The sequence below is a fragment of the Belonocnema kinseyi genome, chromosome 2 (assembly GCF_010883055.1).
Source record: "Belonocnema kinseyi isolate 2016_QV_RU_SX_M_011 chromosome 2, B_treatae_v1, whole genome shotgun sequence".
Lineage (NCBI taxonomy): Eukaryota > Metazoa > Arthropoda > Insecta > Hymenoptera > Cynipidae > Belonocnema > Belonocnema kinseyi.
Genome location: NC_046658.1, coordinates 73530436 through 73546319, shown reverse-complemented (window position 1 = coordinate 73546319; position 15884 = coordinate 73530436). Strand labels below are relative to the sequence as shown.

Here is a 15884-nt window from a genome sequence, read left to right as displayed (position 1 = left end):
TCAATTCCATCGGCATCAGCCGGTAACGTTGTACACGAAAATACGAATCCTCTAGAGCCTCGTCTAGTGGCCGCCAGGGTTCGTATTTTCATGTACAACGTTGCCGGCTGATGCCGATGGAATTGATAGTTGAAATATATATATTTTTTACATCTTTTATTATTAAAATTTGTACTTAAACATAGTTTTCTTTCGGCCCTTGTATTACTCAAAGTTCGAGAACGATATTTTATGTATAAAAAAAGTTCGAACGTTCAAAAAATGTCGAGGTTCAGAAAAAAGATAAAATAATTTTCAGTGAAGTTCCTAACAAAATGCAGTACGTAAACGTACTTCATTGTACTCTAATACATTTTCCAAAGTTTCAGCTCAATATTTTATTTACAAAAAAAGTTCTTGGGTTCAAAAAAAGATTCAGTGAACTGATAAAGTGAGGTCGGTAATATAGGTATTTAGCTGTGTCACATGCCCTTAACAACTAACTGCTTCAAGCGAAATTTAGATTTATAATATGATCCATATCGAAAATTTGAAGAATATTTGAAATATCTGTTTCATTTTCGAAAAATATATTCACAAAGAAGAAAAATTAAAAAGTTTTTTTTTTCGCTATTGTCCTTCTAGTATTTGTTTATAACTAAAAACCCAAAGCAAAGTTAAATTTTTTGTAGTAAAACCATAACTTTCTAGCATATTATCTAAGAGAAGATAGTTATAAACAATAATAAATTATTTAAACAATTCAGCTTGTTAACTTTCATTAATTATTACCTCAGTAAGTGAAGAGTTGATAAAGTGTAAAATTTCCAATAAAACCTCAAATATCTAGCATTACTATAGGAGAAGATAGTTATAAACAATAATAATTTATTTAAATAATTATTTTTGTTAGATTTGATCAGTTTTTACCTTGCTCTAAATGAAAAGTCAAAAGGAAGTTGAAAAATTCAGAAAAAAAACGCGACTTTCTAACTGTTATCAGAAGGAAGTAATATTTTATATATTTAAGATAATTCGTATTAAAAAACCTGAAAAAAATCATAATAGGCGCTAGAAGCTCTTAAAGCCCCAATTTTTTACTTAAGAGTTTTTTGGGACCCTATAAAATAGACTTGTAGGTTTAAAATTAAAAAAAAGAATTATTCATCTGTATTCTCTACTCGATTCATCTAATATTGACGATTCTGATGTACAAAAACGTTTTTTTTTTTTAATGGGAAGTATTTGTTAAACTTCATGGGGCTTCTGGAAATTCCAAATACAGTAAAAAAATCCAATTCACATTTTCATTTGACTTCGTAGTTTTTGAATTCTAAAAACTTCTCCACGTAGTATATGGGCGATCACAATTAAACAGAGTCAAATACCAACATTGTCAATCTATTTAAAATTGTATTGTCTGTAAGATAACCTTTTTTATAAACAACATATTGCTCGTGGGGCCAATCACAAAATGCTTGATACATTACACACCCGGAAATACAAGAGAAAATACAAAACTACGTTTTTCAGCTTTGATGGAAATTTTGTTTAAACTTTATACTTCCGTTATTAGGTTTGTCAATAAGTCGATAATCGATGACGTAAAAAAAACAGTTTTAATTCGCCGATTTAGATCAAAATCTTATCAGACCTGAATATCAAATACTAGATCCTATATAATTCTTTAAAGTTTCATAGATCATATATAAATTAAAAAAAAAGCTACATAGATACGTGCAGACATAAAAAATTTTTTTTTTTTTGAGTCCCTGGGGTCAGGGGTCGAATTTATTATATTTAAATATATTAAGACCATGTATATTTGAAAAATTACGTCATTATCAATCCTTCCTATATTAGGATAATTAAAAATGTAATTTACTGTTTTCTCTTGAATTTCCCATAGTTTGAGAGCTATAATTCATTTATAAGAAGAAAGTCCTCTTAGAGAAAAAATAAATAATCAGAAAAACCTCGGCAATATAGATATCTAACCCTGTTAAATGTCCCTAATTAAAAAAATGAAATGGAAAAAGTTACTGGTCAATTAACTCATTTTTAATGTAATATATGTACATTAAAGGTATATTGTTTGCAAAGTTTAATAATAATACATGGAAGTTATACAATACATTATTACTGTTCCGGAATAAAACCAGCTGCGAAGAAATAAATATAAAAAAGTACAAATTATTGGTTGAAGTATTTTTTATCCATATCTGGAAACTTTTTTTATGATTTATGTATTCTAAGGGTCATTAGCCGATAATTCTCAATTTGTGTTCACGTTAAAGAAATCTAAGTAGGGACACGTGAAGAAATATTAAGGTAAATTGATACAAGTCAGCTGCAGAAACCACGATATCAAGTTAATGGGAGATATGTAATTATGCGTAAATTCATAAATCAGAACCAGAGCAATATGTACCGTTTTAAAAATAAAGTATGATGCACGTTTGTAAAATAGTCTGGATCAATCTGTAATAGATGTATCTGAATTAAAATTATATTATAAAAACAAAGTATCCCTTTAAACACTTCAAACCTAAATTGTCTTATTTTCAATTATTCAATTTACAGTTAAATATTCGATCATGACTGAAATTTCTAATAATTTTGACTTTTTCAGGCGCATTTTCAATTTTAAGGGTAATAAATGTAGGTGATAAAATAATTTCAAAAATTTAATCAAAACTGAGTAAAATTTGAAGAAATAATTTACTTGGATGGCAGTAGAAAGTTTTCCCTATATTCACAGTCAAACTTTATTTGATCCTAATTGATTAGTATTACAATTTTTTTCAAACAAGCCGCAAGTAAATAAAATTATTTCTGTTTTTCTTTCATACTTTGTAAGAAAATAGATTTATATGATTTTCTAAGATACCATATTATACAAGATAAAAATTATGATACCCACACGTTAATATTTCTTATGACGACAATAGATAGATAAGATTTTTACAAGAGATATAACAACATTTTAACCCTACACTTGTAACAATTTTAATTGACCTGCCTTACTAACAAAATTATACTACTTATTCAAATAATAGGACGCTACTTTTAATTCGATAATTAAATTAAATGACGTTCTTTATGGAAGAAAATTTCATGATCCAGCGATGTGGCACATAACATAGTGTTATTTTTATATTAAACCAATATTGAAAACTGGGTCACTGATTATTATTTGCATAGCAAAGCATTAATATGTAAATGAATAAAAGTCTGATTATAGTGAACGGAATCCCGTACAAAAAAATAAATGATTGCTATACTGCAGCCTGCACTCTAATTGTCAACTAACTGTTCGGTATGATTGTGCCGTGCGATTAATTAAAGCGATATAATGAACCGAAATTTTCATAAGGAAAATACACAGGTAAAACTTACTGGGACTGGATCCGTAGCCATCCTGTCCGTAATTTGGATTTGCATCGTCGTCGAAGCGCTGGTAATTGTCAGCAGAGTTAAAAGTGTTGTTGGAAGTAATCATTTATTTTATCGTCACAAAGACTAACTAAAAAATAAATTCGCTTGATCGTAAAGCGACGATCCTCCTCCTCCAGTCCTCCCACGCACTCCAAATGCTACCGAAGCCGAAAGACTGAACGAGCGATCATGAGCGAAGGAAGTATGAAAGCATCGAATTCCTCAATACAGTCACAAACATTTTACTGTGTGATACATTTTTAGCGTACATGTGGTACATGCATATGGATGACATGACACACGCGATTGAGAATGAGTCCCCGTTTCCAACAAGTCAAAATCAGCTGACTGAGTTCATGCTCAGGCTAGGGCTGCTTCCACCACTTTTCGATCGTATCCAGTGATACTTATTCTGCGGATCGTCTGTGGATGGTTGCTTTCTCGGCAAAAGACCAATAATTCTAGAAAAAGAAGAAGACTGTGTAGACGGTTCGGTATTTCAGAATTCAGATGCAGAATGTCAGATGTAAACTGATCCTAACCTCAACTAACTGTTCCTCAGATCTATGTTTTTATTTAAAGGAAGTATACTGAAACTCTGAAAGGCAAAAAATTACTTATTAAAATGCTAAATTTTTGTAAAACTTTAAAGAGGCAAGTGACATATTGTAGGTTTATTGTTTATCAGGATTTAAACATAAATACTGGTATATTCTTTTTTAAAATTATTATCCAATTAAATGATTGACAATTGACCTCTCAATTTGTTTAAACTGTTCATTTTATTTCATGTTTACATGCATATAAACTATAAAATACAGTTTTAGTTTTACAGTAATCATTATAAACTTTACAAAAACTATTTCGATTTTAAATTTTTGCGCGCCATAAAAATGTCTTTTTGCGCAAGTGTTAAGACTTTAATTTGTGGAACGACCGTTGGAGGGCTCTTTTGATCGTGTGTACGGGGTAAGTGAACGTCTTGTGGATAAAATTTTTAACGAAATCCGATTAATCCTGTACTTTTAATAATAGTGAAATAACAAAATCGGTAAAGAATGAACAGTTAAATGGTTATATACCCTTTTCGCTTAATATTTTAAGGCAGAAAAACGTTTTTTTCAAGGGATCATGAATTTGTTGTGTGGCATGTCAGTTCCAAGGCTCTGACGTATAGTCGTGTTTTACTCTAATTTTGGGTTCTAGTTATAGTTTTTGTGAAACATTTTGGAGTTTTAAAGTTGCCTTTTCTTTTACCGGGCGATTTTGAGCGATTTTTTTGCGTTTTGTAAAAGTGCAATACACATAACCTAGAAAACCGCAGTTGTGTGTCGAACAACTTGAACGGTTAAGTTCTAAACTATCCGGTTTTTAGTTATTTCATAGCTTTTGTTGTTATTTTTGTCAGCATAAATGACTTGTTTTTATCATACAAAGTATTGCCATTTCCTTCAAGATAAACTTATCTTTTGCATTAGTCTCTTAAAGTAATTGTTTAATACCATATTCCATTGGTTACTCTAGTTCTTCTCTCCGTGTAAGGATTTTAAAAATTGTTTTTGTGATTCTTATTCCAGAAACCCTAAAAAAACTCAAAAAGTAATTTTTAAAAACCCAAATTATTTTTAGCAACCCTATTTAGTGTCAATTTTGCTTCATCACCTCCCCGAGGCATAGAAGATTTTCAGTGTATTGTGACTTATTGGAATTTTTTTGTGTTCGAATTTTCAGAAAATTATAGAAATCCAAAAAAAAACTTTTGCGCCGAGTAAACAACTAGTGCAGAACAGTGGTGTATATTCTACAAGTTTCAAGTTTAAACAATTAGACACAATAGACTTATTTATTTTTCAGTGTTTATGATCAATGATGCTAATTTTGTATAGTTATTATAAAAGATGTACTGAAATATTTTGATGTTTAATAATTTTGTGTGGTTTGATCTAAAGAAATGTCGGCGTAAGTAAATGCAATTAAAGGAAACAAAGTTTTAAACCTTTTTTACAGATGTCGGACACAAAAGGAAAACCCGGAGCGAAAGCTGCACCTGCAGCTACTCCTGCAAAGGCAGGAGATAAGAAGAAAGTCCCCAGACCGAGAAACTACGACCTCGGAAATGGCGTCTATCGATTCAGTAGAACAAGGATGTTTCACAAAAAAGCGATCTACAAGTTCCTGGGAAAAAAGACAGAAAAGACTGTGAGTGAACTTTTTGTCCGAATTTACGATATAATGCGCGATTTCATTACAAATATTCAATTACCATTTTCATACTTGTTATAGGTCAAACCCAAGAAACCACTGACCATTGAAAAGAAGATCGGTGGTGATAAGAACGGAGGAGTCAGAACTGTTCTTCTCAAGAAAAGGAGGGCTAGTTACCCAACTTCCGATCCTGTCACTGTTCACCACAGTAAAAAATGCTTCAAGGATCACTCTAGATACATCAGACCCTCTCTCACTCCCGGAACCATTTGCATCCTTGTAGCTGGTCCTCACAAGGGAAAGCGAGTCGTTTTGTTGAAACATCTTAAGAGCGGACTCCTCTTAGTCACTGGTAAGCTTATACTAATTTTAAATTTGTTTTTACTTTCGCAATGAAGGTACATTCGGGGTATTCAGTCGTAAAAATGTCAGAATTTTTAAGTGAGCAAGCTTGTATCACAAAGAAATTTTCAGATTTAGTTGAACATATCACTGCTTGGGTTTTTAAGTTTGCTGACTAAATATTATGTCTAATATTTCGAGAAGGCGATTGAAAGTATGATCTTTTTTAGTTTCTTAGACGTGAAAGTTACAAGAGCTATGGTATTTTCGAGTTTCAAGTCTAATTCTCTCTGGATACCCTGCACTTTGAAAGTATTCAGGATCAAGTTAGAATTCAGGATAATTGGGGGTTTTCACAACAACAAAATTTCACTGAATGTTAATTTATTTTATAGACACTAAATATAAATTTGAAGGTCAATTTTGTTTATTCAATAATTTGTAATCACCAAAAAGTCAAAAATGTTGACTGGATATGACAATTACATACATGAGTTCAATTCCCTGATTAATAAAAATGATTTATGTCCTACGCTCTTTTGGGTAAAGGAACTGTATTGTATGACATATCATTATCGTGGGACATATGAAAGCCAATCCTGATAATTTATCAAAAGTAAGTTCATTAATTATGAGTTACTTTTTGTACGAGGTACACAATTTTTATTTTGTAGCAATTCTTTAGAATTTAGGTCATTAGAAGAAAACAAATTATTGAGTAGGAATGTATTAGGTATTCTTGTTGTCTCTCCAGTTATCCAGCTGATCACTCTACCATACATCATCTTAAAATTGCGTTTACGTAGACTGACCTTCCCAATTAAATTTTAGGGTATAATGTTTAACAAAAAAGTTTTTAAAAAGTAAAAACTATCCTTCTAGTTTTAACAAGTGCCATTTTATGACATTATAAAGAACTCGGATTTTTTTCAAAAAAAGGAGGCGAACCCAATTCTGATTTTTGTATCTGTACTGTGGAAACTGTTAATTTTACGAAAAAATATTCCGGATTTTAACTAATGTAGACGCAATTTCGAGTAATTCCAAAAAAGCAATGACTTAGCCCCAATAGCTTAATAATATGGCATCCCAACATTGTCCACTTTTCACCTATTTTTTTAGGGTAAATTACTTGTGTTCCGTTTGTTTTTAATACTTCATTTGCGGACAATGCTACGTAAATGATACCAGAGGAGAAGTTTTAGAGCAGGAAGTAATGCGTAAGTCTAAAAAACATATAATCTTCTAGTCTGCATGGATGAAGAGTTAAGACTCTTAAAGAAACACGATTTTGAACCCTCAATGGCGTCGAAGCATTTAAATCACTCAAAATTTAAATGATACTACGTTTATGAATGGGTATTTGCTGTCGGAAAAAGGGGATGACAAATATTGACGGTCCAATGGGACATGGCCTAATTTCTGAAAATTCGAGACTTATGCTTTAAAGCAAGGGTTCCTAGATGTTAGTTCTCGCGCCAAAGCGTGATAAAATCATGTAGCAATGTGGTTTCATTCAGTTTGCAGAAGGTGGCAAAATGCTAGCTAAAGGTCGTGGAATAAAGTCCCTCAATTTCTCATTTAAAACATTGAGCTATTTTCAAACCAGCTTCTTTCGTGTTTATTATACAGAAAAACATTAGCAAGATAAATTATAGAGGGCTAAATTTTACGTAAAAAAATGTTTCAACTCGATTCACGAGTTATAACCATGAAACTTGTATCCTTTCCACATTATCAATTATGTGCATATTTTATGTATTTTCATTGTGAAAATTACTTTTAAAATATCTGTTGCTGAAAGTGCATGAAAAAAATTAAGTGTTTCTAAATTGTTTATTCATTATTTATTATAACAAATGTTACGAAAGGGGCTTGTTTTACAACGTATTATTTTATGTTAAAAATGCCAGAAATTGATAAACTAATCACCGCAGACGCAAAAATTAGTGTTAATTGTTGATAATAAAATAATATATAAAGATTTAATTACGTTAGTATGCAATTCCTGCACAAATTAATTAACTAATTAAATACTTGACTGATAAATCACTTAGTAATTTTTTCGTCAATTGCATAATAACGTAATTAGATTCTTTACATATTCTTTTATTATCAATAATTAACAATAATTTTTCCCTCTTCCACGATTGGTTTATCATTTTTTTGCATTCGCATAAAATTATAAAAATATCGCGGATATTTATTCTTTGCATTTGGAATGCTTGAAAAAAACTTTATCAAAAAGATCTCTTTTAGATGGCAGTATTTATATGCGTCTTCATATTCTGAATTGTCTACTTAATTAAGTATAGTACAAGATTAAGTTTCTCAAAGCTCTGTAGGCTTTGACGTACACATTCTCATCATGACACTCGCAATGCGCACTCGATTTCCGACAGACATTTGTGAACAGGTTTTGTTGGATTTTTTTCTCGTATCTTTCGTCGTTTTTCCACACATTTTTTTTATTTTACTTTTTTCAACGTTATATTTCACGAATAAAACAAAAAGTACGCGTCCTATCAAGAAGTGATTCTTAATAAAATTGTAGATCTTTTTTGAGATAACCATTTTTGTTAATTCATCTTTTTTTGTATCCTACATAGTTTGTCCACAAAATGGAATTTTTTATTTTCCATTATTTTTTGTGCAATCAAAATTTGAATTTACGATTTTTGAAGAAAATTCAAAAATTGGTTATGATAATCTTGTAGAGATTTCAAAAAGAAATGTTTTTCTTCTCTTGACTTTTTTTCATATCGTGCGTTTTTCGGCTTTAAATTTTGATTTTCGGTTGATTAAAAAAAATTTGAAAACGCTATAACTCTGAGAATTTTCTTTTTATCGAAAAAAGTCATTAGGATAAATTGTTTGTTCTCTTCAATACTATAAATATCCGTAGATAGAATTTTCAAATTAAAAAAAAAGTGGTCTCAAAAATTTTCAAAATGCGCTCACTTTTTGAATTTTTATCAAAAATGGCTGGTTAACGAACTCGTTCTGTCTTTTAGGACCTAGAAAAAGTGTGTTAAAGATGGATTTGATTCGTTCATTTTTTCGAGAGTTATCATGTTTACGGACGGGCGGACATACAGACAGACGCCATCGTGAAAACCTGATTTTCGGATTCAGGGGGTCTCGAAACTTGGAGATCCGTTGAAAAAGTGTGATGTCAATTTTCCGACAATTCTAATACTTTCTCAATCATAAATGATGAGAATGTAAAAATACAAAGTTATAAAACCAGTTAATTTAATTTTTTTTGTTCACTTTCGACAACAGATATTCTGGAAGTAATTTTCACGAAGAAAATATGTATATAAAAGATGCACATAATTGTTAGTGAGAAGAGTATTATTTAAGCGATGGTTAAAAAATGTATGGATTTTAACGAAAAATAAGCAAAAAAATAAATTTTTAATGAATGACAAATGCATGTATGCCACCAAAATCCTCAAATACGGTCACAGTACTTTTTCCAGTACTTACACAAAGCCTTCCGAATGAAAAGGGTCAAAGTTTCATGAAAATTAAAATTTAAGAATTTTAATTTTGATTAATATCAAATTTAAAATCCTATTCAAAGCCCAATAATATGCTATAGCATTCCAGAAAAAACAAAGAATCCAACGACCAAATTTGGACAACCACCATAAAATGTTCCTATTGTAATTTAAAAAAATTCTAATTTTCCTAAAACAGAAAAATAAATTTTGGACAAAAATAAAAAAGAGGAAAGAAAAATGGGAAGGCAACCAACCAAATTCCCTTCCTTCTCTTTCTTTATTTCTTTCATCTTTTTTATTTATTTATTTTTTGTATCAAATCACAATAAAAAAACATTTCGACGGTTTCTACGAAGAATAGGCCATCATTTCGTTCTCGTTAAGAATTAGGCTAACTTCATTTAGCTAAGTTTTCAGGAGGAATAAATAACGTATTATTTTTCGAAATATTTCCAGCGAATTCAAAACTTCAGCATTTTGTATTCAAGTTTATAATGTAATTTAGGTTCCTATAACTTTTAAAACGAAAAATTTTAAAAGATTTTTATTTATTTTAACACTTTTACATGTTAACTAAATTTAATACAAAATGAAGTTAGCCTAATTCTTGACGGTAACAAAAAGGTAGCCTATTCTTCGTAGAACCCATTGATTTGTAAATAATACTTACCTACGTTTCGGTACTCATACAGCATCCTTATTAAGGTAAGAAAAATTTGAGCAGGTAGGAACAGCAACGAAACAACGATGCTCTTCCTCTGGTATCTGAGAAGTTATCGAAACGTTGGTGAATATTATTCACAAATGTTTTTTTTTATTGTGATTTCATAATATTAAAAATAAAAAAGAGAAGGAAGGGAATTTGTTGGGATGCCTTCATATTTTTCTTTACTCTTTTTTATTTAGCCCTCCATAATTGATCTTGTTACCATTTTTCTGTAGGATATGCACGAAACGAGATGCCCTAGAGAAATTTTTGGGCTAGAAATAACTCAAAATAACAAAAAATTGTGTTTGTTAAGAGTCCTCTTCGTCCATGCAAGATTACATTTTTAAGCAATTATGCAACTAAACATAAGTAATTTTCTCTAAAAAGTAGGTCAAAAGCGGTCGACTTCAGGAGGTCCTAACTTATGGCTTATTCGGACTAGGTCATTGTTTATTCTTTCTTTTTTTTTAATTTCTCGAAATTGCGTCTACTTCAATTAAAATCCGGAACATTTTTTTGTAAAATTAACGGGTTGCAAAGTACAGATATTAAAGTATGAATTAAGTTTTTGTTTGTTTATTTCTTGTAAAAGATCAGAGTTCTCTGAAGATTCATGATTCGGCAGCTATTAAAGATAGAAGGGTTTTTGTTTTAACTTTCTCGGTTTTAATTTCCATGTGAAATCAAAATAAATGAATATATAATTTAATTAAAATCAATATTTTGTTTTAAAATACTCAATATATCGATTTAGCAACCAAAAAAACATCACCTGCTTATTATGGTAAAAAGGTCTTTTTCGTAAGAAATGTCTGGACTAAATTGGTTGGCTAGTGGCACCCGCCGTCCTGCTTTTTCGTGCTTAAAATAATCTCACTAATGTTGTTGTTAGTTAAAAACAATTTTTAAGTTTCAAAAATAAAGATTGATCGGAAATGAAGTGTTACTTGTGGAATTTTCAACGTATGCAGTGAGAAAACGCATTTCATTTTAATTTGAAGTTACTCATTTTGGTTGTTAAGATCATTTCAACGTACGCATCTCTTTTTAGTTAAAAAAAGCGCCAAAAGTTATGTGTATCTAATATTAATATTTTTTTAAAGAAAAATTTCCGATCATTTAGCTGTTATATAATATTATTTATATTATGTGTGATTTCAGACTATAATTTGCTATGCAAGTATAAAAAAATGTTAGTGGAAAACCCTTTTCAAAACTTTGGACAGAACTAAAATAATCCAAAGAAAGAAAGAAGTTTAACCGAATAAATTTTGTCTTAGGTCCCTTCCTAATCAATGCTTGTCCTTTAAGAAGAACAAGTCAAAATTATGTGATTGCGACATCTACTAAGATCGACATCTCCGAAGTAAAGATTCCTGATCATCTCAATGACGAGTACTTCAAAAGGAAACGTGACAAGCGAGCAAAGAAGGAAGAAGGCGACATCTTCTCCAAGAAGAAGGAGGAGTACAAGCCTAGTGATCAGAGGAAGGAAGACCAGAAGCTGATGGACAAACAAGTGATCGCTGCTATTAAAAAGAATAAAGATAAGAAGATGCTTTTCACGTATCTATCGGCGATGTTTGGTCTGCGCAGCAGTCAGTATCCTCATAGGATGAAGTTCTAATTGGGAAATGTTCATTGAGAAAATACATTTTTTAAAACCCACTTTTGATTTTTTCATTCCTTTCTGCAAAAATCACTCTTCAATCCGTTAAGAAAATAAAATTAAACTTTAATTCTCTAGGTTTCCGTTCTTTTTATTAACGAAAGGTTCTTAATAGAATGGCAACAATTTATGAAATTTTTTAACGATAAACAATATACTATAATACAAATTAACGAAGTATAAACTAGTTGGTTTTCGCGGATTTGTTTCTCGTCCCTTTTTGCGTGGAGTTTTTCGACTTGGAAGCTTGTATTTGCTCACGAAATTCTGCCTCCAATTTCACGTAAGTTCCACCTGAAAGAAACATGTTTGTTTTGTTCTAAGTAAGTATTTAGATCATACAAAAAGTTTTTAAAGATACTTTTTTTTTTAAGAATTTCAGGTACCTATCGGTATATTGTTATTCCAGTGATATCCGTGCACTTTTCCGTGTGGATATGCTTTTGACATTAATCCATGCTCAAAAGATACTCTTTTCGTCAAGAGAGCCACCATTTGTGCCGCTGCTTTTTCTTCAAAGTCCCTTTGATTGTCTTGGTTGTAACGTATGGTTAAATTAGCACTCCAAGACCCTGCACCATAATTTCTGTAATTTTGAGTGATTTAGAGCAAGAAGCTTATTTTTGTTATTAAAGACGTTTTCCATTTTTTACCTTTTGCCCGGATGGGGTTTAGATTTTTGCCCTGGCTTAGAAGGAGGCCAAACGTTGGACTCTTCACTACTTAAAGATTCTTCATCGAAAGTACTGTATCCACATCCACTTTCAACGTTTTCGTCGTCACTGTCACTTTCTGAAGAAGCAGGAGATGATGCATCTGTGGCTTGTGAAGCTTGTCTAATTTTTCGTGATACTTTTTGAGATGGTGTGCAAGGTTTTCTCAGCCCCGATCCACCCCAGATTTTACCTGCCGATTAATATTGATTTTAAGAAAAACTGACCAATATTTAATCACTGTCGATTAAATTCATTTTCTTCTAAAGATTTACCAAGTAAGCCAAGTTTCGGTCTAGGTGGCATTAATTCGAGTCCTTCCCACCACATAGTTTCCTTGCAAGCTAATTTTCCTGGTGGAATTGACGACTCTCGTGCTGCTAATCTAGTTATTTTTTCGGGGAAAAATAACTGCGGTGGTTCAACTACTATTACGTCACGGTAAACTGCGATAATGTTTGAAATGCCCTCATCTTCTTCTGATGAAATGAGGGGTGAGTGTTCCTGTAGATTAAAATGGGAAATTTAATTTTAAATTGTGTAATTCCTGATTTTACAACTAAACATTTTCAGTACTCTGAATCTACATCCTTCTTTATTCGGCAGTGCTTCAAATCTGTAGGCCCTTTGGCTACAGCAAGGATATCTTCCCAGTGGAAATGGAGTGGCCCTTTGTTGTTCAAGTACAAAAAACTGTGGGATTTCAGGATGATAAGAACACCAATCTATTTGGTTAACAGGGAAATAATTTCCACATTGCAGACAAGACAGAAAATGACAGTCACCCCAGAGTCGCCAGTAAACTTTTCGCCATGACCTCAGCTCTGTTCGAAGTGTGACAATATATTCGTTCAAGTTCCAAGCAGAATCCCTTTAACGTAATCAACATTTTTCTATCAACCAAAGTCTTCTGAGAAAATGAATCTTTAAATGCAAAACAAAAAAACATCGGACGAAACTATTTCGCTGGAAATGAATGTACCTAATATGTTTGCTATGGAGATTTCCTTTGCTATCTAATCTCATAGCACTCGGAATACAGGGAACAGAATCGGAAACTGATCTGACAATATTTTTCCCACATTTGCCACATTTAAACAAAGTTGCAAGAGAACTAAAATGCCCCCTTTTATTGTCTGGGGTTGGTTCTGCTAGTGACATTATCAGCTTGCAAAATAGGCGACTTTGTATTTTATCCTTTCTGTCTTTTATCATCTCGACATCGGCATTGCTGAACAAATTAGCAAGCCTGAAAAAATATTATTTTGTTTGATTTTTTGTTATTTTGATATTTTTTAATTATACAACAAACCTTGTGAGAAGATTGTCGTTTAGGCAAGTCATGATTGTCGCAGTTTTTAGAACTTCAGACATATTGTGGTAGCAATAAGTTAAACAACTTTCTAATAATGGTTCCATTTGTAGAAAAGATGCAGATACCATTATTGGAATAACATTACTTGCTTCTAGAATGGGCCAGTCGGACTTTTTAATTATATCCTTTTTTACCCACCGCATCAACCAATCAAAAATTACAATATCGCAGTGGACGGATATATCCATTTCTTCTAATTTTTGACCAGCAGTCACGTCTGCGAAATAACACATTTTTTGAACCAGCAGCGTTTGAGGACAACGAAAATCCCTTTTGATGTTCTTGGCCTCGTCGCAAACGTGAATTTCTACCTCAGTTCTTAAGAAAAAAAGAATTTTCTATTTTAAACTTGAAGGTTTTTAAATGTTGATTGAAATAAGCATAAATCCGAAAGATTGATTTTTAACTTTACAAAAAGTAAAAATATTTCTTACATATACATACTCGTAAGCCTTTTTCTGCTCCTTTTTTTTGTCATTATTTTTATCCTTTAGTATCGAAATTGAAGTTTTAGATTCAACATTACCAGTCGATCGAGATTTTTTTAAATCAGGATTCATTAAAGGTTTTTTAATAATTGGTTGAGAAGAGGCAGATTTTGGTATCATGTAAGGCAGCACAGAATCCAACAAACCTTCGTGAAGAGCATAGCTTAATTTTTGTTTCATTGCTGTAGCCAGCAGGATTTCTTTGCTTCCCCGAGTTTCAGGCAAACTTTTCTTTCTCCTAGATTCCTCGTTTTGGACCTTTTTCTCCTCTTTTTGGTGCTTTTCTTCAGTCTCGAATGCTTTGTTTTGAGCAAGATTGGGTTGAGAGATACTGGGTAAAGACAGTGTTTCAGAGTCCTAAAGATTGAAAGCATATGCTATTATGTATTTAGAAGTAGTAAACAAAATTGTTGTAGTAAAAAAATTAAATATATTAAAGTTTTCTAATTTTCTTACTCGACTTTGACTGCTTTTATGACTGTTTTTAAATAGTTTTCTCGAACTGCGTGATGATGTGATTTTCTCAAGACTGGAGGATGTTCCTGGTTGAGAATGTTTTAATTCATCGGTTTCTATACTTTTATCGTTAAGCGTAGTATTTAATTTTTCGGAAGTATTTTCTTCTGTGATTAGATCTAAATTTATTTTTGCTAGTGCATTCCAATCTATTTGACTATTGGCATTTAAAACTGAAGACAAATGACTAAAACTGTCATTTACTTGATATGCAGTTCGCATAAAATCGAAAAATGTTCGCATTGATATTTCTGGATATTTTTCTTCTTTAGAGGGTTGCAGTCCTTCAGGTAATTTTTTTGTATAGATGCTTTGCACATTTTGTAACACTGGGTTTCCTGAAAAGTAAAACAAGAATGAGGAATTTGGAATTATTATAAATAAATCATGTTGTTTCATATACCATGTTCCTAATAATGATTGAAAAATAGAATTTAGGAAGTAAGAGGCAATGGTCACATCTTACCTAATTCTGCTTCTTTTAATAGGCTTGAATACATTTTGTTTATTGTTTTTTGTAAAAAATAAGTAATGTTAAAACGGGCTTTGAACTTTAAATATCGCTTTAAACTCTTTCAAGTTTTGGGAAATTTTGTTTCACATTCAAATTATGATTAGAATAAAGCTCAGTTGATTTGTTTAACTTGATTATACACGATATAAATTTATTGTTGGTTATTTTCATTTTGTATACTAATAAAAAGTCGAAATAGGGAACGGTCAGTTTGACAGACTGAATCGTAGGCCAACTGACACCGTTCACGGTTTCCAAGGTGCGCTTGGTACATATAGATCAAACATTGAACTTTGAATCAAAAGTTCTTAGTGATGGAGACTTTTTCTTTTTAACGCATAATTAGTCAACACTGTCTCTTTAACTTTCTCTTGAATTTTAAATATTGATTCGTTTGTTACAGAAATGCAGTACAATCTGGATCCTA

General features: G+C 31.4%; 3 protein-coding genes across 5 annotated transcripts in view; 1 reads left to right on the top strand and 2 right to left on the bottom strand.

Annotated features, from left to right (window-relative positions):
* Positions 1-3674, bottom strand: part of LOC117166905 (two pore calcium channel protein 1-like) — a 22567-nt gene extending 18893 nt beyond the window's left edge. Inside the window, exon 1 of one of the 2 annotated variants that reach the window (XM_033351351.1) lies at positions 3379-3674. In XM_033351351.1, the coding sequence (XP_033207242.1) occupies positions 3379-3481 (103 nt within the window). In that variant the 5' untranslated portion in view covers positions 3482-3674. The remainder of the gene's footprint in view (positions 1-3378) is intronic. The other variant, XM_033351353.1, reaches the window with a different exon arrangement.
* Positions 3675-4263: 589 nt separating this feature from the next.
* On the top strand, positions 4264-11850 carry LOC117166909 (60S ribosomal protein L6). Of its 2 annotated transcripts, none has more exons than XM_033351360.1 (4): positions 4264-4386; positions 5425-5616; positions 5701-5974; positions 11463-11850. In XM_033351360.1, the coding sequence occupies exons 2-4, from the start codon at positions 5425-5427 to the stop codon at positions 11807-11809; spliced, it is 813 nt and encodes a 270-aa protein (XP_033207251.1). In that variant the 5' UTR covers positions 4264-4386; the 3' UTR covers positions 11810-11850. The 2 variants fall into 2 exon arrangements, with proteins under 2 accessions (XP_033207251.1, XP_033207252.1); XM_033351361.1 differs by having other exon boundaries at positions 4373-4468.
* Positions 11851-11950: 100 nt separating this feature from the next.
* Positions 11951-15676, bottom strand: LOC117166904 (uncharacterized protein KIAA1841). Its single transcript, XM_033351350.1, has 10 exons — positions 15410-15676; positions 14884-15281; positions 14384-14784; positions 13877-14257; positions 13547-13813; positions 13141-13435; positions 12840-13068; positions 12505-12757; positions 12238-12437; positions 11951-12145 (listed from the first exon to the last, which is right to left on the bottom strand). Exons 1-10 carry the CDS (start codon positions 15441-15443, stop codon positions 12036-12038), a joined length of 2568 nt encoding a protein of 855 aa, XP_033207241.1. The 5' UTR covers positions 15444-15676; the 3' UTR covers positions 11951-12035.
* Positions 15677-15884: the final 208 nt, after the last annotated feature.